The sequence below is a fragment of the Danio aesculapii genome, chromosome 23 (assembly GCF_903798145.1).
Source record: "Danio aesculapii chromosome 23, fDanAes4.1, whole genome shotgun sequence".
NCBI classification, from domain to species: Eukaryota; Metazoa; Chordata; class Actinopteri; order Cypriniformes; family Danionidae; genus Danio; species Danio aesculapii.
This window is the reverse complement of record NC_079457.1, coordinates 439,620-463,133: the sequence shown is the minus strand read 5'-3', so window position 1 is coordinate 463,133 and position 23,514 is coordinate 439,620. Positions and strand designations below refer to the sequence as shown.

The following is a 23,514-nucleotide window of genomic DNA, read 5'->3' as shown; positions in this document are numbered from 1 at the left end:
TTGGGTAGGCTAAATTGTCCGTAGTGTATGTGTTAATGAGTGTGTGTGTGGATGTTTCCCAGAGATGGGTTGCAGCTGGAAAGGCATCTGCTGCATAAAACATATGCTGAATAAGTTGGCGATTCATTCCGCTGTGGCAACCCCTGATTAATAAAGGTACTAAGCCAAAAAGAAAATGAATGAATGAATAAATAAAGTTGCAATATTTTAAGAATTAGGATGAAATAATATGTAAATAAAGTCAAAATTGTGAGAAACAAGTTAAAATGTTACAAGAATAAAGTCGAAACATTATGATGCTAAAGTCACAATACTTTACAATAAAGTACAAAACAAATTAAGCAGATATTGTTTAAGTCAAAATAGAACAAGAATAAAGTAAATATTTTGAGAATAGGTTTGAGAATAAATTTTAGCAGATTATATATTACAAGAATAATATTACAAGAATAAGTCAATAATATTTTGAGAATAAAAATACGAAAAAACGAAAATATTTTAACAATAAATTCAAATTGGTGAGAGTAACATGCAAATATAACAAGAATAAAGTAAATATTTTGAGAATGAGTTCGTAATATTATGGCAATAAAGTCAAAATATTTTGAGAGTAAAGTCAAAAATGTGATAATAAAGTGTGAATATTTTCATCTTTGGACTGTAGGTGATAAGTCTGTGAACGAGGCAGATGGTTGTGTATTTGCTCAGCTCCGCATGCAGTCAGCCAAACAGCAGAAACCCCTACAGAACATCAGCACTAAACTCTACATCGGGACTGAGGTGACACACACGCACACGCACACACACACACACACACACAGCTTATTATTAGGCTAATAAGATTATGCTTTAATGTAAAGCTGTGGTACAAACTTATGTAAACTATTCTCTTGTTTCCTTAAGGATGGAGAACTGGTTTACACCGACTGGAAGGTGGAGAAGGACAACGACTCGGGACGGATGCTGAGTAAGACACTAGAAAAACTAAAACTCTATTTTAACACACATATACGGTGTCAGATTTGAGTTTGAATTTAAAAGTTCTGTCTATTTTTTACCTTTGATGAATAACCTGAACCTCCATCTGGTCCTAGGGATCCCGGCCTGTAGAAAATGAAGATTAAAGTCCTTTAGATTAAAGCATCTCCTTTTTTTCAGAAGAACAGTAAAAATAAACAACTAAAAATAAACAGAAATGAGCACATCTTAACTTTATTCTTTATTTTTAAATGTAATAATAAGCCTTATTAATTATTAAAAATAATATAAAAATATTTAAACTCCAAATGAAATACTTGCTAAAAAATTCAATATTTTATTTAAAAAAACAACAAAAAACTAAATAAAATTAGATAATAAAAATATTAAATATTTTATTCAATAAAAACATTTTAAAAATTGAATCATAAAAATAATACATTTAAAAGCAACATTAATATAAAAAGATTAAATAATTTACTTTAAATAAAATTAATATGTTTAAATGGCATAACAAAACAAAACAAAAAAACTCACAAAAAATAGTAAAATAATACTATTATTAAATATTTAATTTAAATCAATTAAAAAAAGATCATTTAAAAATGCTAAAATCCCAAATAAAAAACTCACTAATATTGATGAACTATTTGATAAAAAAAGAATAAATTAAAATACAATTGTAATTTAAAAACTATTCAAATAAAATACTAAAACCAAACTTAAAATAAATTTAAATATATATATATATCTTACATCACTAAATATTGTATATAAATATTAAAAAATTACATAAATACCACCAAATATCACTTGGGAATTTTAAAAAATAATTAATTTTTTTAAAATGAACACTTTTAAAATGAAATAGTTAAACAATAAAAATATGTTTCTAATAAAACCAACCAAAACCTTTAAAAAGGTGTAAAAATATAACTGTTTTATTATTATCTTCAATGAGAAGCCAGTGCACGCTCCTAAAGGAACAAACACACCATAACAAGCTGATTAAACACTGAATAAAGCTGGAGATTTCCCTGTCAGATTAGAAACCGCTGGACGATTAATGAGGAAACCACACAATTATGATTGTGTTCTGAATCTGGGCTTCTCAGACGGTGACCAATGTTTAATGATTCAGTAAGACGAGGACACTATCTGGATTTCCCAGAATCACAAACTCTGAGCTAATCTGCAAACACTGGCAATATTCACAGAAATATTACAGCTGACGAGGCTGAACAGTAGAATAATCTCAAAACATTTAGCCTTTATTCTGGAACTATTATTCTTGTAATATTTGGAATATATTATCACTTTATGTTCATAACATTTAAAAATTACTCTCAAACTATCAGGAGTTTAATCACAACATTTAATCCCAGCTCATTGACTGAGAGCTTCAGAAAACACGTCAGAAATGCAGACCGATCTTATGTCAATTGAATAGCTTGATTTCAAAACAACATCTAAAAGTGGCATCATAAAACACGCAGTTTTGACACCAAACCTAGATGTTCATTTGAGGTCGTTTTAGAGACACAAAATCCAGTGTAAATGATTCATTTGGAATTGAAGCTTTTAGATCAATAAAAATGCTCTTATATTATAACACTTTCTGTGTTTATATTGGTGGTCAAAACGGCATCAATGTGTGACATCAAATTAATTAGCATTTTTTATGTTTATCGAGGCCAATGCCAATTTAACGCCATTTTGACAACGAATCGATGTATAAAAACATTGTACAAAGCTTGTATATCTTTTTTTGTGTATTATAATTATATATTTGAAGCATAATTTTGTGCCGTCAGGTTCCAAACCGCTGGATGTGTTCCTCCTGCAGGACACTCTGCTCCACACCGTCAGCAGATCTCCATTCTTCAGAGACATCATCCTGACCGTCGGCAGATTTAGCTTCGCCATCTGGAGAGAAGGACTCACCGTGAGTATATATATATATAAATTATATAATTACTTTTAATGTTTAATGTTCGATGTAATTTACATTTATGTTTAATTTAATTAATTTAAGGTTTATTTATTCAATTCAACCATCAGATACATTAGAGCACAAGATTATTCTGCTTTAATATATGTGAAATCAAACATGTTTGATGTTTATCATGTTCCTTTTGGGCCTGATGCAACCTAATTTCATTTTGCATTACAGTTTGTTGTGTGATGTTTTGAATGACAAAGATAAAGGAAATTAAATCTGATGTAATCCGAAAGTAGTCAGATTGCATTACCATAAAAGTAATCTAAATGTAATCTAAAAGCAGTCAGATTATGTTATCATAAAAGTAATCTAAAAGCAGTCAGATTATGTTATCATAAAAGTAATCTAAATGTAATCTAAAAGCAGTCAGATTATGCTTTCATAAAAGTAATCTAAATGTAATCGAAAAGCAGTCAGATTATGTTATCATAAAAGTAATCTAAATGTAATCTAAAAGCAGTCAGATTATGCCTCCATAAAAGTAATCTAAATGTAATCTAAAAGCAGTCAGATTATGTTATCATAAAAGTAATCTAAATGTAATCTAAAAGCAGTCAGATTTCGCTTCCATAAAAGTAATCTAAATGTAATCTAAAAGCAGTCAGATTTTGCCTCCATAAAAGTAACCTAAATGTAATCCAAAAGCAGTCAGATTATGTTATCATAAAAGTAATCTAAATGTAATCCAAAAGCAGTCAGATTACGTTATCATAAAAGTAATCTAAAGGTAATCCAAAAGCAGTCAGATTACGTTATCATAAAAGTAATCTAAATGTAATCCAAAAGCAATCAGATTACGTTATCATAAAAGTAATCTAAATGTAATCCAAAAGCAGTCAGATTACCATACCATAAAAGTTATCTAAATTTAGTCTAAAAGCAGTCAGATTATGTTATCATAAAAGTAATCTAAATGTAATCTAAAAGCAGTCAGATTTCGTTATCATAAAAGTAATCTAAATGTAATCCAAATGCAGTCAGATTTTGCTTCCATAAAAGTAATCTAAATGTAATCCAAAAGCAGTCAGATTACGTTATCTTAAAAGTAATCTAAATGTAATCTAAAAGCGGTCAGATTATGCTTCCATAAAAGTAATCTAAATGTAATCCAAATGCAGTCAGGTTTCGCTTCCATAAAAGTAATCTAAATGTAATGCAAAAGCAGTCAGATTACGTTATCATAAAAGTAATCTAAATGTAATCCAAAAGCAGTCAGATTACGTTATCATAAAAGTAATTTAAATGTAATCCAAAAGCAGTCAGATTACGTTATCATAAAAGTAATCTAAATGTAATCCAAAAGCAGTCAGATTACGTTATCCTAAAAGTAATCTAAATGTAATTCAAAAGCAGTCAGATTACGTTATCCTAAAAGTAATCTAAATGTAATTCAAAAGCAGTCAGATTACGATACCATAAAAGTAATCTAAATATAATGCAAAATCAGTGAGGTTACCATAATGTGTAATGTACTATATTATGAACAAGGCATTTTGTCATGTAATCTGTAATCAGTAACTGATAAGTAAGCTATAACCTGATGTTTTCTGGGTCTGGTCCTCAGTGTGGGCCACTGCTGATGTCAGTGTACTCGAAGTCAATGTTCTCGGCGGGTCACTGGTCTCAGTCGCGGCCCGCTGTGCTCTTCATGGGGAGGGAGGATGGAGATGTGGAGGTGTGGGACCTGCTGCAGAACAGCCGACAGCCCTCACACACACAGAACATCAGCACTGCCTCCATCAGCTGCATACGCACACACACCAGCTCTGGTAAAATCAGAATCATGATTATTTTGGTCAAAATGATAATCTCAATTATTTAAAAGGATCATCATTGAGCCATAAGGCCAAAATGCTTGTGTGTGTTCATAATGGATGTGTGTGTGTGTGTGTTCACCTGCACTCCTGTCTTTCCCACATCCGGGAGAGTTATGGTGTGGAGAAGCCCCAAAGAAGCGTCCCACCCAGACTACTGATGCCCAGAGTCAAGCATGAGGGGATCAGTGATGGTTTGGGCTCAATATCATGGCGTTCCCTCTGCCCAATACTGGTGCTAGATGGGCACTGGGTCACTGCCCAGGACTATACCCAACCATTCTGGAGGGCCATGTGACCCAGTGGGTCAAACATTGTATCCTGAAGGCGGTGTTGTGTATCAGGATGATAATAACCTAATACACACAGCAGAACTGGAGACAGAGTGGTGTGATGAACACCTCAGTGATGCTGAACATCTCCCATGGCCTGCACAGTACCCAGATCCAAACATTATTGAGAACTTTGAGGTGTTTTGGAGGAGCGAGTCAGGACAGGTTTTCCTCCAGCAGCATCAGTAGTGACCTGAACACTATTCTGAAGAGGAACAGATCAGAATCCTGTCTGTCATTCCCAACACCAGCTGATGCTGGATTGTCCAACCTACACACACACACACACACACACACACACAGACACACAGACACACACACACACACACACACACACACACACACACACACACACACACACACACACATTATAAACACACAAACATTTTAGATTTATGGCCTGATGATAATCATTTTAAGTAATGATCACCTTATTATGACCAGATTATCTTACCTCACCGGCGCTTATCTTATCTGTCTTCAAGCTTCTTGATTTAAGAGTTTTGTTGACTGCTGGAAAAGGGGTGTGATTTTTCTCGATTCATTTTTTTATTAATCGTTAGAGACCAAATCTGAAATCATATTATTTGCCGTGGACTGAGCGTCTGTTTCTCCCACAGCCAAACAGCATCTCCTGGCAGTGTCGGACCGTCTTGGGACCCTACACATCCTGCAGATCCCGGGGAGCCTGCGCAGATCCTCCAGCAGCGAGGTCAGAGATCAAATAATGCACGCCGTACTGATAAACTGCTTGAAAAGCTATTCAAACATTTGACGACCCACAAATAAAATCGACAAATAAATTGGGATACACTTGAAGCAGGAGTTTGTGTTTCCTGTGTACGCTGTGCATTACAGTGAAGAACTATTTTGACCTGCGCGGTGATTGTGCTACCTACTGCGCCACCATGACGCCCTGCTCAAACATGAGTAGACTTTAATAATCGGTGTCTTCTACATTTTAATCTTCTGTTGACTGGAAAACATGTCAAAAATTAACAAAATATTCCAGAAAAACGCTTAGAATCACTTAAAAAGAATCACTTTTATGAACTGCTTGATTAATATGAATCACTCAACTGAATCAGTTCACTTAAATGAATCAAACTTCAAAAAGTAACACATTTGGGAGAGCGTTTACTTCATATCAAACGCAGAAAACATCCCATCAATAAACAAACATTAGGATGAAAGTGTTTCAGATGAGAAAAATGGACTAACTTGACAAGAACTGAAGAGAATCACTGAATCACTTTTACCGACCGCTTCATTACAGAGGCAGAATGTGGAGAAGTACTTCGAGAAGGAAGAAGAGCGACTGCAGTACTTCGAGAAACGACAGAGCGATCACCAGAAGAAGAAGAAGGAGATGGAAGCTGAACAGCAGAAGAAGAAGACGGTGAGAAACAACATAAACAAACCCATGGGGAAACCTGATATACGGCCAAACCTTTTATACAGAACTGTGAAATAATACATAACTGATGTGAACATGTGTGTACATGTTTATAATTCTACACCTGTTGGAACCCAATGTTTGGTCAAATATGGATAAACCCAACCACTGGGTTAAAAAGTGCCAGTTAAATTTAACTGAAAATAATAAATGTATAATATATATATCCATTTTCAGTCAAAACACTCTTTAAAATGCTGCATTTGAACATGAAATTCATAAAAATGCACATAAAATTGCTAATTCTGCACTAGAAAACTAAACAGATCTGCGTGATTGTGTGTGTGTGCGTTAAATGTGTGTTTACTTTGAGTCTGTGTTTGTGTTCAACGCGTGTGTGTGTGTATGTGATGTTGAATGTTTAAACTTGTGTGTGTGTGTTCAATGTATGTATGTGTGTGCGTGTGTGTTTGTGCATGACTAATGTGCGTATGCAGGTCTGTGTGTGTGTGTTTTATGTGTGTGTTTATGTGTGCATTTATATATATATATATGTGTGTGTGTTTGTGTGTGTGTGCTTAATGTGTGTATGTCTGTATGTATGTCTTTGCTTGTAATGTGTGTGTGTTTATTTATATGTTTATGTGTGTGTGTGTGTGTTTATATAAAGATTTATATATCTGTGTGTGTATGTCTGTATGTATGTCTTTGCATGTAATGTGTGTGATTGTATGTATATGTGTGTGTGTGTGTGTGTGTGTGTGTGTGTGTGTGTGTTTAATGTGTGTGTGTTTAATATGTGTATGTCTGTATCTATGTCTTTGTGTGTAATGTGTGTGATGTGTGTGTGCTTGTTTAATGTGTGTGTGGGTGTTTAATGTGTGTGTGTGTGCGTAAGCTGTTGGCAAACACAGATGAACCCTCTTCAGCAGCTGTGCTTCAGCAGGAATGTGTGTTTGAGTGATTCCAGATCCGCTCAGACTTGCTGAATATATTTACTAAATATGAAAGTATGCTGCCGTCTGTCTCTCGGAAACACACTTTCGCCCGCAGACACTGCATGCTGGAGGAATCCAGGAAAACACTTAATGATTTTCATTCACAGACAGACTCTCTTTAGAGTGATAACTAATAGTAATAATGATAACTATCGACGATAACAGTCAACGATAACAAAGTTGACGATAACAATCAACGATAACAAAGTCAATGATAACTATCGACGATAACAGTCAACGATAACAAAGTTAACGATAACAATCAACGATAACAGAGTCAATGATAACTATCGACGATAACAGTCAGCGATAACAAAGTTGACGATAACAATCAACGATAACAGAGTCAATGATAACTATCGACGATAACAGTCAACGATAACAAAGTTAACGATAACAATCAATGATAACAGAGTCAATGATAACTATCGACGATAACAGTCAACGATAACAAAGTTAATGATAACAATCAATGATAACAAAGTCAATGATAACTATCGACGATAACAGTCAACTATAACAAAGTTAATGATAACAATCAACGATAACAGAGTCATTGATAACTATCGACGATAACAGTCAACGATAACAAAGTTAACGATAACAATCAACGATAACAGAGTCAATGATAACTATCGACGATAACAGTCAACGATAACAAAGTTGACAATAACAGTCAATGATAACTATCGACGATAACAGTCGATGATAACAAAGTTGACGATAACAATCAACGGTAACAGAGTCAATGATAACTATCGACGATAACAGTCAACGATAACAAAGTTGACAATAACAGTCAATGATAACTATCGACGATAACAGTCAACGATAACAAAGTTGACAATAACAGTCAATGATAACTATCGACGATAACAGTCGATGATAACAAAGTTGACGATAACAATCAACGATAACAGAGTCAATGATAACTATCGACGATAACAGTCAACGATAACAAAGTTGACAATAACAGTCAATGATAACTATCGACGATAACAGTCGATGATAACAAAGTTGACGATAACAATCAACGATAACAGTCAACGATAACAAAGTTGACGATAACAATCAACGATAACAGTCAATGATACATATCGATGATAACAGTCGATGATAACAACAGTCTATGATAATAGAGAACGATAACAGAGTCGACGATAACAAATTTGACAATATCAGTCAATGATAATCAAGTCGACAATAACAAAATAGACGATGTCAAGGTAAAATATCAGAGATGACGATAACAAAGTTGCCAATAACAGAGTTGACGATAACAAAGTTGAAGATAACAGTTGATGACATCAGAGTTGATGATAACAGAGTTAATAATTTTTTTTAGGGGTTTTTCACCTTTAATTGGGATAGGACAGTGGAAGTTACAGACGGGAAAGTATTGGGAGTAGAGAGAGTGGAAGGGTTGGCAAAGGACCTACAGCTGGGAATCGAACTTAGGACGCCGTGAGCACCATGGTGCTATATGTCAGCGCACTTAACCACTAGGCTATTGGCACCAACAAAAGCAGATTTATCGATATTAGAGTTGACAATAACAGTCGATGACAGCAGAGTCAACAATATCAGAGTCGACAATAACAGATTTGACATTATCAGAGTGGCAATATTATTTGTTAATAACAGGTGACGATATCAGAGTCGATGATCACAGTTAATTTAAGTACAAGTAGATTATATCAAAGTCGAATATAAGACTTGACGATAACAAGTGAGGATAGCAGAGTTGATTACAATCGATGATATCAGAGTTGACGATAACAGGTGACAATATCAAAGTTTACAATAACAGCCGATTGTATCAGGGCTGATTAAAACAGAGTTAACCGTATCAGAGTTCATGATAACAGTTAACAATAACAGTCAACGATAACAGAGATGACGATAACAGTCAATGATAACCGTGTCGACGAAAACATTAGACGTTATGAGTTGACAATAACAGTCGATGATAACAGAGATGATGCGGCGACACCCTTCCCCAAGTGCGCACTTATTAAGTAAATGACCAATAAAGCACATGACAGTTTATTCTGCATTATATACTGTATAATATTGTGAAATGCTGAACCTGTGATCTGCTGTTCATCAGGAGCTGCTGACTCCTCCAAAACAGGAAGAGGAAGTAGACGTGGAAACACTGAAGGAATACCAGCAGTTTCTGAATCTGGAGAAGCTCATTCTGAAGGACATGAACATCCAGAGCGAGACACAGCAGACCTGTAACACCATAAACACACACTCACCAGCACACACGAACACACCAGCACATGCTTGAATGCTTGCTTTTAAATGCCTTCTGCCATTGAAGGCGCAGCTCACACAAAAATATAACTTCTGCCTTCATTTATTGATCATGTCTGAGTTTCTTTCTACTGTTGAACACATTGGAAGATTCACTGAACAAAAAACAAAGCCATTGACTTCTGTGGTACTTTTTGCTTCTACTATGAATGTTACTGCAAAATAATGCTTCAATTGTTCAGAGTTTTTGTCTTGTTTCTGGTCCAAACATCTAAAGATTCTTTCATCAATAAGCATTTTATTAGACAAGCAAAAGTGTAGTCTTATTTTCAGAAATAATGAGTCAAAATAAACTGAGTTTTTCATTAAAATAAGCAGAATAGTTTAAGATCTAACACGATTATTCTGCTTACCGCACTGTCGGATTATTTCAAGAGTTCACATGCTTATTTGGCATGCTGAGCCCTGAGCTCAAGGGATCCTCGAGCCTGGGGCTTCCTCCTGTTTGCAGAGCGAGAGGGAAGCTTGAGCTCGGTGGATCTCAGAACTCCCCGGCTGCAGTAGCTGAGGGAACACGTGAGGAAAAAAGGGGGGCTAGACAAATGCTTGATTGTTATGCATGATGTATATCTTTGGATGGTGGGAGGAAAACGGAGAACCCGGGGAAAACCCACACGGACACGGGGAGAATATACGAACTCCTTACAGAACGCCCACCAGCCTGGCAGGACCAGGGCTGGCAGTGTTCTTGCTGTGGGGCTAACCACTGGGCCTCCGTGCCGCCCGATCTAAGGTGAAAGAGGAGAATGGGGAGGAAGGGGGGTCTCTTCCAAACGAAGATAAAGTGGACTGAAAACTGTGGTTATTTATAGTAGCTTATGGTTCATATGATTGGATGATACTGATTAGCTTAATACGAGACCAGCTGTGATAAATCATAAGCACGTGATCCTCTCGAAATGAGTTTATTAATAAACCTCACTTAGCTTGTTTTAAGGAGAAACCCACTTCATTTATTTCTGAGAACAAGACTATATTTTGTGCTCGTCTAGAAACGCTTCTTGATTGAATCATTTAGAGATATTTGGACTAGAATCAAGACAAATGCACTGAGGGTGAAAAGCATTGTTTGCGGTGTGGGGGGTGTTTTGTTCTGACCTTGAAGATGATTCCTCCTCAGGTTACTTCGTCTTCATTTTCCCTCCGCGGCGTAATCAGACACGCTCTTAATTCAGCACTTCACCGCAGACAGATCATCTATAACAGCTCATACTGACACACACACACACACACACACACACACACACACACACACACACACACACACACACACACTAATGCACAATATTGATTCAGATCACTTCTTTTTTAAGAGCCTACGTGACAAGAATTCACCAGAGAACTTTATACCTTACATTTATTCATTCATTTTCTTTTCAGCTTAGACCCTTTATTAAACCGGGTTTACCACAGTGTAATGAACCGCCAACTTATCCAGCACATGTTTTAAGTCCCAATGCATACACCCTATATTTGAGCATTAATTCACTATAACTCAAGCTCAAATCTTGCTTTCTGTCTGTTTGCATGAAGCCTCACGTCAGTTCATGAAGGAAACAATCGCATCTTCTGTTTTATCCAGCTGCATTAGACGTCTAGCTCCACGCTTTCTGTCTTTAATCTCTTCCCGTTGGCCAAACAAAGGCAGTTTTGAGTAAATCTGGCTCAGTTTCAGCCCTGATAAAGCTCTTCTCCTTCAAGCTCCGTCTGCTGCTCTGACAGATGTGTAATTTGACAGCCTTTACCAGCAGAAATGGGCCTGATTTTACAGTATAAACGCTCTTAATGCGTGATGATTATGAAGCCACGGCCAATCAAAGGTCATCTCTACTGGAGAGCCAATCAGAAGGCTTGGTTTGACATCAAAGGGTCTCTGGGACGTGATTCAGCCAATCAGACGTGTGAAGTTCAGCCAAATGTTGACTGACGGTCTGGATGTTTATCAGAGAGTGCAGGTGTGCAGAAATCAGCTCACAATCACATTTATCCACAGAAAACCTGCGGGAAAAGCAGAATATTACAGTTTCCTGGAAGATTAGATTCACAATATCTGAAGAATGTTATTTACACTCCTCAGAAATCTAATACACTCAAATAAAGCTAATGAAATTCTGTTCCACATGATTGATTTGTGTTGAGACAACATGAAGAAATAAAGTTAACGTTAGTTTCTACAAGTTTAAGTGAACAGAACATAAAACTATTACGTTATCCACCAAATAGCTCAAGAATTGTGTTGTTTCAGCTCATTTAAACAAATAGCAAATGTCATTTTTTGAGTGTACAATTAATATTTGGATTTTACTTATTAACTTTCACTTCAAATGTATACAACATACTGTATATTTTGAGACATGGCTAACATATACACATACACCGGCCACTTTAATAGGAACACCTGACGGCAGTTCACCTTATTAGGCAGTTCTGTTGGCGCAAATGCCTTGTTGATGCCAGAGGTCAGAGGAGAATGGCCTGACTGGTTCCAGCTGATAGAAAGGCAACAGTAACTCAAATAAGCACTCGTTACAACCGAGGTCTGCAGAAGAGCATCTCTGAACACACACCACGTCCCTCTGAGGAATATTTCCAGTAGCTTGTTGAATCTATGCCAGGAAGGATTAAGACAGTTCTGAAGACAAAAGGGGTCCGACCCGGTACTAGTAAGGTGTACCTAATAAAGTGGCCGGTGAGTGTATGTACATATTTGTATTTTCAGTAGTAGAAAAAGTATATCTAAGCATCCATTTTTGAAATTTTTCTAAATATATGTTGCATAAATGAGATTTTATATATGTGAAATCCAAATATAAACTTGTACATCAAATAAGTCATTTGCCTTTATTATCAGATTTCAATGTGGGCAAATGCACATGGCAGAACTGAGTTTTGGCAGCCTCACCTGATATTTCAGCCTCCCGTTGCTCCATCACAGATCACCAGCTAATGTTCCAGTGACCAATTACAGGAACGCTAGCAAGCGAAACATGAATCCGGAGGAAAAACGTGACTCATTGTAGCTGACGGTGCTCATCTGCAAATACACAGCGCTAAATATACATCCAGACATTTGGAGAAGAACAGGCCAGTCTGCAGGGCTGCATGAAACATACACTTTAATGTGATCTCAATATCAGTACAAAGAAGATCTGCTTTAGTCATCCGTTCATCTCAGCGTAACCTTTACAAAACAAACAAACAGGGGAATGTTTTATCAGAGCAGCTCACCCTGACCCTGGATCAGGAGACCAGATTAAACACTATAAATATGCATTCATACACATTTCAGAAGCATGCATATTGAGTTTAATGTTGACATATTTCTTTATGCATAACAATCCTGTCGCTCATGATTATTATTCAAGCTAAAATCTAGTGTGACCATCCAGAAACAGAACAAGAACAAATCTTCCTCATCTTCACTGCATTGAGTGATTTGGGGAAACAGCTGAGAACACACACAAAACAGATCTATCTGAGTTTTCTCTATATATCAAATCTTTAGCTCTTTTAGACAACAGACTAGAGCATTCCAGCTGTGGAGAAGCACAATCAGAAACCAACAGCTCGTGTAAAGATTGAGTCTTAACATTCACAAGACCTGCAACATCTACAACCGAGCCATCAACACGAGCAGCTGCCAAATGGAACACAACACAAGTTCACTGTAATTAAAATAATCTCTATCTACACGCATAAATACGTCCCGCTGTGGGAGACTCTGAGAAACACTTTATTCTTTTTTTTGACCGTAAAGCTTTTGACCATGCAACGCTCAAATTTCCAGCACGTGACCATAAAATACCCCCAAATCCCTCCCCGTTCTGTGACTGTGGGTTATATAATTATATAGATCCAACAATATACACATACATATATTTAAGGCTGATCTACAGGCCGAATACTACAAGGTAGCTGATGAACAATTAAATACGCACAAACTGAAGTGTCAATGAAAATACATAATCTGACTATACTCACACATACAGTACATATACGCATGTCTGTTAAACACTGATGAGCTCGTATTCCTGGACTGCTGAGAATGATGCATTCATGCATATGATGATGTCATTGTGTTGCCATGAAGACCACATTTACATTGAGTTTTTAATTTCGACTGGAATTCAGCGTGTTTAGGGTGCACCCATTCGAAAGCCAAAGGAGTTAGCAATTTAAGTTACGTTTAATTTAAAGATTAATTTTCTTCAGTTAAAGTTCTGCCTAACTATTATTAAATATTTATTTTACTATTAACTATGTATGTAGCTTGTTTAGGGGATGTTTACAGTATATTTTTAATCTCATTCATTCATTCATTTTCTTTTTGGCTTAGTCCCTTTATTAATCCGTGGTCGCCACAGCGGAATGAACCGCCAACTCATCCAGCATGTTTGTACGCAGCAGATGCCCTTCCAGCCACAACCCATCTCTGGGAAAAAACCATACACACTCATTCACTATGGGCAATTTAGCCTACCCAATTCACCAGTACCGCATGTGTTTGGACTGTGGGGGAAACCGGAGCACCCGGAGGAAACCCTCACGAACGCAGGGAGAACATGCAAACTCCACACAGAAACGCCAACTGACCCAGCTGAGGCTCGAACCAGCGACCTTCTTGCTGTGAGGCGACAGCGCTACCTACTGCGCCACTGCGTCACCCTATTTTTAATCTCATAAGACCAAAATCAACTAGACCAGCAGCATCAGTCGCTCCCTGATTGGAAATGGGCTCGGGTGTCTGAAAATGCTCTTAGAAAGCCACATTCATGCAAAATCACTTCAACACATGTGCTCGAAAGTTAAAATGTAGTTAAAACCTTAATTAGCTGGTTCAAGTGCATTTAAATAGTAGGTACCTTTCCAAGAGCAAGATTAGACAACCCTGGATGAGAATGTATGGTTAAGATATAACATATAGAGAAAGGAAGGTGCAATGATCTGAAGTTACTACTTAAATCCACATCACTGGGTAATTTTGGCATTCGAGACCCCAGATGTTATGTAGTGTTGAGTTGAGGTGAGGCAAGTCTGGTCAATCCTACTCCTGGTGATCTGCTTCTTTAGGCGAATGCCAAGACTCTGATTAGGTGGTTGGAGCAAAGACTCCAGGAGCAGAACTGGACAACCCTGGAGTTTAGGGTGTAAGTTCAGGATACAACTTTCAGGGTTGTGGGAGTAGAGTGCAGGTAACATCATCTAAATATATCATCTGCATTTGAGACTCCTGATGAAAGTTTGGGGGTAAGGTACTCAATCCTACTCCTGGTGCACCCAATACCTTGATTACCTTAAGTGTGTATTATTATTAAGTGTGTTTAAATAGAGCTGATGCTGAAGGTGGCCTGAAGGTGAAGGTGGCCTTCCTGGAGCAGGACAGGACACAACTGTGATAGGGTGTAAGGGTTAGGGAAATAAACGTTTTTTTTTGGTTGAGAGTACTGGGATCTGGAACTTCTGGCCAATATCACTTCACTAGACTATCTGTGTTCTGGAGCCCTGGTGTAGAGCTAGGGTTGTGATGTTTGGTACTCAGTGCTACTCCTGGTGATATACCTCCTCTTTACTGTAAGACTTTGATTTGCTGGTACTTGGAGGGTTGGAGCAGGGACTCCAGGAGCAGGACTGAAGACCTTTGTTTTAGGATATAAGTTTGATTATATAACATTCAGAGTTTGGGGAGTAGAGTGCAATAATCTCAAACTACTAGGTAACACCATCTAACAAGATCAGCGGAGTCCAAACTCGGTCCAGGGCCGGTGTCCTACAGGGTTCAGCTCCAACTTGCCTCAACACACCTGCCTGGATGTTTATTGCATAGCTTAAGACCTTGATTAGCTAGTTCACGTGTCTCTAATTAGGGACCGAGCACCGAACGGTGCAAGGCCCTATTGGAATTGCTCCGTTTATTAGGGACCGAGCACCTACGGTGCGTAGGCCCTATTGTATCTGTAATGTTTTTTATTATTATTATTATTATTATTATTATTATTATTATTCCGCCCCTAATCGGGGCACTTTTGAGGGTCTAAACGTGCTCGAAAACTCTCGAAACTTTGCACACACATCAAACGCGGCGTAAATGGTCGGCTGATATGGGTCTCGGAAGTGGCCGTGGCAAAATGACTCGACAGCGCCACCTAGAAAATTGATACGGACAAGCCCCCGAGCCACGAATCACGCACATGCACGAAAATTGGCACACACCTCAAACATGCCAAGACCTACAAAAAAGTCTCAAGGAGCGATATCTCAAACCCAACAGGAAGTCGGATATTTACAGCTTCCTGCGGCGAAAAAGTGGCGTTTTTGCCATTTTCAGGCGTTGTATTTTAACGAACTCCTCCTAGGGATTTCATCCGATCGACACCAAAATTGGTTTATGTCATCTAAAGGCCTTGGCGATGTTAAATTGCGTAGCTTTAGAGTTTTCGTCGATGGGCGTGTCCGTGGCGGCCTCGCAAACTTTGACGACTCGCCACGAAACAGGAAGTCGTTATAACTCAGGCATGCATTATCCGATCAGCCTCAAAATTCACACGTTTGATAACCGTCCTGACCTGAACACGTTTACATGCCAATATCCCGATACAGTTATAGCGCCACCTGCTGGCTACAGGAAATGACATGATTTTACATTGTAACAAACTCCTCCCACAAATTTGGTCATATCAGCACCAAATTTGAGAGGTGTCCTCTGAACACTCTAGCAATGATATATTGTGAAGGTCCAGAGTTTTCGTCGATGGGTGTGTCCGTGGCGGCCTCGCAAACTTTGATGGTTCGCCACGAAACAGGAAGTTGTTATAACTCAGGCATGCATGATCCGATCAGCCTCAAAACTCACACATTTGATCACCAACCTGACCTAAACACGCTTACATGCCAATATCCCGATACAGTTATAGCGCCACCTGCTGGCGCCACCTATAAAATTAAACGGACAGGCCCCCGAGCTACGAATCTCGCACACGCACGAAACTTGGCACACACGTCAAACATGCCAAAACCTACGAAAAAGTCTCTTGGAGCGAAATCTCAAACCCAACAGGAAGTCGTATATCTTTAGCTTCCTGCGGCGAAAAAGTGGCGTTTTTGCCATTTCCAGACGTTGTACTTTAACAAACTCCTCCTAGGGATTTCATCCGATCGACACCAAAATTGGGTTTTGTCATCTAAAGGCCTTGGCGATGTTAAATTGCGAAGCTTTAGAGTTTTACTCGATGGGCGTGTCCGTGGCGGCCTCGCAAACTTTGACGATTCGCCACAAAACATGAAGTCATTATACCTCAGGCATACATGATCCGATCTGCCTCAAAACTCACACAATTGATAACCGTCCTGACCTGAACATGTTTACATATCAATATCCAGTTAAAGTTATAGCGCCACCTGCTGGGAACAGTAAAATTGCCTATAACTCAGCCACACAATGTCCGATCTGCCTGAAAATTCACATGGTTGATTAAAATCCTCTCCTGAAGACATCTACATATCAATATTGAGTCACAGTCATAGCGCCACCTGCTGGCAACGGCAAAATTTCCTATAATTCAACCACACAATGTCCGATCTGCCTGAAAATTCACATGGTTGACTAAAATCCACTCCTGAAGACAACTACATGCCAATATTGAGTCACAGTTATAGCGCCACCTGCTGGCAACAGTAAAATTGCCTATAACTCAGCCAAACAATGTCCGATCTGCCTGAAACTTCACATGGTTGTTAAGACTCATCTCCTGAAGACATCTACATGTTAATATTGAGTCACAGTCATAGCGCCACCTGCTGACAGGACCAAGTATGGCATAAATCTGTGATTTTCTCAGATTTTTTTATGTATCGGCTTAAATTATTATTGTTCGCGGTTCTCTGTCGTCCTACGGCCACCGGGCGGCGGTGAGCCCGTGTGCGAGGTCCCTATCATCGCTGCTTGCAGCTTTAATTATTATTATTATTATTAGGGACCGAGCACCGAACGGTGCAAGGCCCTATTGGAATTGCTCCGTTTATTAGGGACCGAGCACCGAACGGTGCAAGGCCCTATTGGAATTGCTCCGTTTATTATTATTATTATTATTATTATTATTATTATTATTATTATTATTATTCTTCTCCCGAATGAATCGCGATTTTGAGGGTCTAAACATGCCCGAAAACTCACGAAAATTTGCACACGCCCCAGAAGTGGCGAAAATTTACGTTTGTTATAGGCTTCGGAAGTGGGCGTGGCAAAATGACTCAACAGCGCCACCTAGAAAATTGATACGGACAAGCCCCCGACACACGAATCACGCACATGCACGAAAATTGGCACACACCTCAAACATGCCAAGACCTACAAAAAAGTCTCAAGGAGCGATATCTCAAACCCAACAGGAAGTCGGATATTTATGGCTTCCTGCGGCGAAAAAAGTGGCGATTTTGCCATTTCCAGGCGTTGTACTTTAACGAACTCCTCCTAGGGATTTCATCCGATCGACACCAAAATTGGGTTATGTCATCTAAAGACCTTGGCGATGTTAAATTGCGAAGCTTTAGAGTTTTCGTCGATGGGCGTGTCCGTGGCGGCCTCGTAAATTTTGACGACTTGCCACGAAACATCAAGTTGTTATAACTCAGGCATGCATTATCCGATCTGCCTCAAAAATCACACGTTTGATAACCGTCCTGACCTGAACACGTTTACATGCCAATATCCCGATACAGTTATAGCGCCACCTGCTGGCTACAGGAAATGACATGACTTACAGTGAAACGAACTACTCCCACAAATTTGGTCATATCAGCACCAAATTTGAGTGGTGTCATCTGAAAGCAGTATCGATGATATATTGTGAAGGTCTAGAGTTTTCGTCGATGGGCGTGTCCGTGGCGGACTCACAAACTTTGATGATTCGCCATGAAACATCAAGTTGTTATAACTCAGGCATGCATGATCCGATCTGCCTCAAAACTCACACATTTGATAAGTGTCCTGACCTGAACATGTTTACATGCCAATAACTCAATACAGTTATAGCGCCACCTGCTGGCAACACTAAAATTGCCTATAACTCAGCCAAACAATATCCGATCTGCCTAAAACTTCACATGGTTGATAAGATTGCTCTCCTGAAGACAACTACCTGCCAATATTGAGTCACAGTCATAGCGCCACCTGGTGGCAATAGTAAAATTGCCTATAACTCAGCCAAACAATGTCCGATCTGCCTGAAAATTCACATGGTTGATTAAAATCCTCTCCTGAAGACATCTACGTGAAAATATTGAGTCACAGTCATAGCGCCACCTGCTGACAGGAGCAAGTATGGCATAAATCTGTGATTTTCTCAGATTTTTTTTAAGTATCGGAATAAATTATTATTGTTCGCGGTTCTCTGTCAACCTACTGCCACCGGGCGGCGGTGAGCCCGGGTGCGAGGTCCCTATCATCGCTGCTTGCAGCTTTAATTAGGGACCGAGCACCGAACGGTGCAAGGCCCTATTGGAATTGCTCCGTTTATTATTATTATTATTATTATTATTATTATTATTATTATTATTATTATTCTTCTCCCGAATGAATCGCGATTTTGAGGGTCTAAACATGCCCGAAAACTCACGAAAATTTGCACACGCCCCAGAAGTGGCGAAAATTTACGTTTGTTATAGGCTTCGGAAGTGGGCGTGGCAAAATGACTCAACAGCGCCACCTAGAAAATTGATACGGACAAGCCCCCGACACACGAATCACGCACATGCACGAAAATTGGCACACACCTCAAACATGCCAAGACCTACAAAAAAGTCTCAAGGAGCGATATCTCAAACCCAACAGGAAGTCGGATATTTATGGCTTCCTGCGGCGAAAAAGTGGCGATTTTGCCATTTCCAGGCGTTGTACTTTAACGAACTCCTCCTAGGGATTTCATCCGATCGACACCAAAATTGGGTTATGTCATCTAAAGACCTTGGCGATGTTAAATTGCGAAGCTTTAGAGTTTTCGTCGATGGGCGTGTCCGTGGCGGCCTCGTAAATTTTGACGACTTGCCACGAAACATCAAGTTGTTATAACTCAGGCATGCATTATCCGATCTGCCTCAAAAATCACACGTTTGATAACCGTCCTGACCTGAACACGTTTACATGCCAATATCCCGATACAGTTATAGCGCCACCTGCTGGCTACAGGAAATGACATGACTTACAGTGAAACGAACTACTCCCACAAATTTGGTCATATCAGCACCAAATTTGAGTGGTGTCATCTGAAAGCAGTATCGATGATATATTGTGAAGGTCTAGAGTTTTCGTCGATGGGCGTGTCCGTGGCGGACTCACAAACTTTGATGATTCGCCATGAAACATCAAGTTGTTATAACTCAGGCATGCATGATCCGATCTGCCTCAAAACTCACACATTTGATAAGTGTCCTGACCTGAACATGTTTACATGCCAATAACTCAATACAGTTATAGCGCCACCTGCTGGCAACACTAAAATTGCCTATAACTCAGCCAAACAATATCCGATCTGCCTAAAACTTCACATGGTTGATAAGATTGCTCTCCTGAAGACAACTACCTGCCAATATTGAGTCACAGTCATAGCGCCACCTGGTGGCAATAGTAAAATTGCCTATAACTCAGCCAAACAATGTCCGATCTGCCTGAAAATTCACATGGTTGATTAAAATCCTCTCCTGAAGACATCTACGTGAAAATATTGAGTCACAGTCATAGCGCCACCTGCTGACAGGAGCAAGTATGGCATAAATCTGTGATTTTCTCAGATTTTTTTTAAGTATCGGAATAAATTATTATTGTTCGCGGTTCTCTGTCAACCTACTGCCACCGGGCGGCGGTGAGCCCGGGTGCGAGGTCCCTATCATCGCTGCTTGCAGCTTTAATTATTATTATTATTATTATTATTATTATTATTATTCTTATTATTCTTCTCCCGAATGAATCGCGATTTTGAGGGTCTAAACATGCCCGAAAACTCACGAAAATTTGCACACGCCCCAGAAGTGGCGAAAATTTACGTTTGTTATAGGCTTCGGAAGTGGGCGTGGCAAAATGACTCGACAGCGCCACCTAGAAAATTGATACGGACAAGCCCCCGAGCCACGAATCACGCACATGCACGAAAATTGGCACACACCTCAAACATGCCAAGACCTACAAAAAAGTCTCAAGGAGCGATATCTCAAACCCAACAGGAAGTCGGATATTTATGGCTTCCTGCGGCGAAAAAGTGGCGATTTTGCCATTTCCAGGCGTTGTACTTTAACGAACTCCTCCTAGGGATTTCATCCGATCGACACCAAAATTGGGTTATGTCATCTAAAGGCCTTGGCGATGTTAAATTGCGAAGCTTTAGAGTTTTCGTCGATGGGCGTGTCCGTGGCGGCCTCGTAAATTTTGACGACTCGCCATGAAACATCAAGTTGTTATAACTCAGGCATGCATTAACCGATCTGCCTCAAAATTCACACGTTTGATAACCGTCCTGACCTGAACACGTTTACATGCCAATATCTCGATACAGTTATAGCGCCACCTGCTGGCTACAGGAAATGTCATGATTTACAGTAAAACAAACTCCTCGCACAAATTTTATCATATCAGCACCAAATTTGAGTGGTGTCATCTGAAAGCAGTATCGATGATATATTGTGAAGGTCTAGAGTTTTCGTCGATGGGCGTGTCCGTGGCGGACTCGCAAACTTTGATGATTCGCCATGAAATATCAAGTTGTTATAACTCAGGCATGCATGATCCGATCTGCCTCAAACCTCACACATTTGATAAGTGTACTGACCTGAACATGTTTACATGCCAATAACTCGATAAAGTTATAGCGCCACCTGCTGGCAAACTTAAAATTGCCTATAACTCAGCCAAACAATATCCGATCTGCCTAAAACTTTACATGGTTGATAAGATTGCTCTCCTGAAGACATCTACATGCCAATATTGAGTCACAGTCATAGCGCCACCTGGTGGCAATCGTAAAATTGCCTATAACTCAGCCAAACAATGTCCGATCTGCCTGAAAATTCACATGGTTGATTAAAATCCTCTCCTGAAGACATCTACATTAAAATATTGAATCACAGTCATAGCGCCACCTGCTGACGGGAGCAAGTTTGACATAAATCTGTGATTTTCTCAGATTTTTTTTATGTTTCGGCCTAAATTATTATTGTTCGCGGTTCTCTGTCATCCTACGGCCACCGGGCGGCGGTGAGCCCGTGTGCGAGGTCCCTATCATCGCTGCTTGCAGCTTTAATTATTATTATTATTATTATTATTATTATTATTATTATTATTATTATTCTTCTCCCGAATGAATCGCGATTTTGAGGGTCTAAACATGCCCGAAAACTCACGAAAATTTGCACACGCCCCAGAAGTGGCGAAAATTTACGTTTGTTATAGGCTTCGGAAGTGGGCGTGGCAAAATGACTCGACAGCGCCACCTAGAAAATTGATACGGACAAGCCCCCGAGCCACGAATCACGCACATGCATGAAAATTGGCACACACCTCAAACATGCCAAGACCTACAAAAAAGTCTCAAAGAGCGATATCTCAAACCCAACAGGAAGTCGGATATTTATAGCTTCCTGCGGCGAAAAAGTGGCGATTTTGCCATTTCCAGGCGTTGTACTTTAACGAACTCCTCCTAGGGATTTGATCCGATCGACACCAAAATTGGGTTATGTCATCTAAAGGCCTTGGCGATGTTAAATTGCGAAGCTTTAGAGTTTTCGTCGATGGGCGTGTCCGTGGCGGACTCGTAAATTTTGACGACTCGCCACGAAACATCAAGTTGTTATAACTCAGGCATGCATTATCCAATCTGCCTCAAAATTCACACGCTTGATAACCGTCCTGACCTGAACACGATTACATGCCAATATCCTGATACAGTTATAGCGCCACCTGCTGGCTACAGGAAATGACAAGATTTACAGTGAAACAAACTCCTCCCACAAATTTTATCATATCAGCACCAAATTTAAGTGGTGTCATCTGAAAGCAGTATCGATGATATATTGTGAAGGTCTAGAGTTTTCGTCGATGGACGTGTCCGTGGCGGACTCGCAAACTTTGATGATTCGCCATGAAACATCAAGTTGTTATAACTCAGGCATGCATGATCCGATCTGCCTCAAACCTCACACATTTGATAAGTGTCCTGACCTGAACATTTTTACATGCCAATAACTCGATAAAGTTATAGCGCCACCTGCTGGCAAACTTAAAAATTCCTATAACTCAGCCAAACAATATCCGATCTGCCTAAAACTTCACATGGTTGATGAGATTGCTCTCCTGAAGACATCTACATGCCAATATTGAGTCACAGTCATAGCGCCACCTGGTGGCAACAGTAAAATTGCCTATAACTCAGCCAAACAATGTCCGATCTGCCTGAAAATTCACATGGTTGATTAAAATCCTCTCCTGAATACATCGATATGCCAATCTTGAGTCACAGTCATAGCGCCACCTGCTGACGGGAGCAAGTTTTGCATAAATCTGTGATTTTCTCAGATTTTTTTTATGTATCGGCCTAAATTATTATTGTTCGCGGTTCTTTGTCGTCCTACGGCCGCCGGGCGGCGGTGAGCCCGGGTGCGAGGTCCCTATCATCGCTGCTTGCAGCTTTAA

At 39.3% G+C, this 23,514-nt stretch overlaps 1 protein-coding gene across 1 annotated transcript in view; it reads left to right on the top strand.

The window, feature by feature from the left end:
- The window catches only part of dnai3 (dynein axonemal intermediate chain 3), a 35,888-nt gene extending 26,000 nt beyond the window's left edge, over positions 1–9,888 (top strand). Inside the window, exons 16-22 of the mRNA XM_056449557.1 lie at positions 665–780; positions 904–967; positions 2,793–2,923; positions 4,545–4,749; positions 5,747–5,838; positions 6,403–6,525; positions 9,631–9,888. Coding sequence (XP_056305532.1) covers positions 665–780; positions 904–967; positions 2,793–2,923; positions 4,545–4,749; positions 5,747–5,838; positions 6,403–6,525; positions 9,631–9,816 — 917 coding nt within the window. The 3' untranslated portion in view covers positions 9,817–9,888. The remainder of the gene's footprint in view (positions 1–664; positions 781–903; positions 968–2,792; positions 2,924–4,544; positions 4,750–5,746; positions 5,839–6,402; positions 6,526–9,630) is intronic.
- Positions 9,889–23,514: the final 13,626 nt, after the last annotated feature.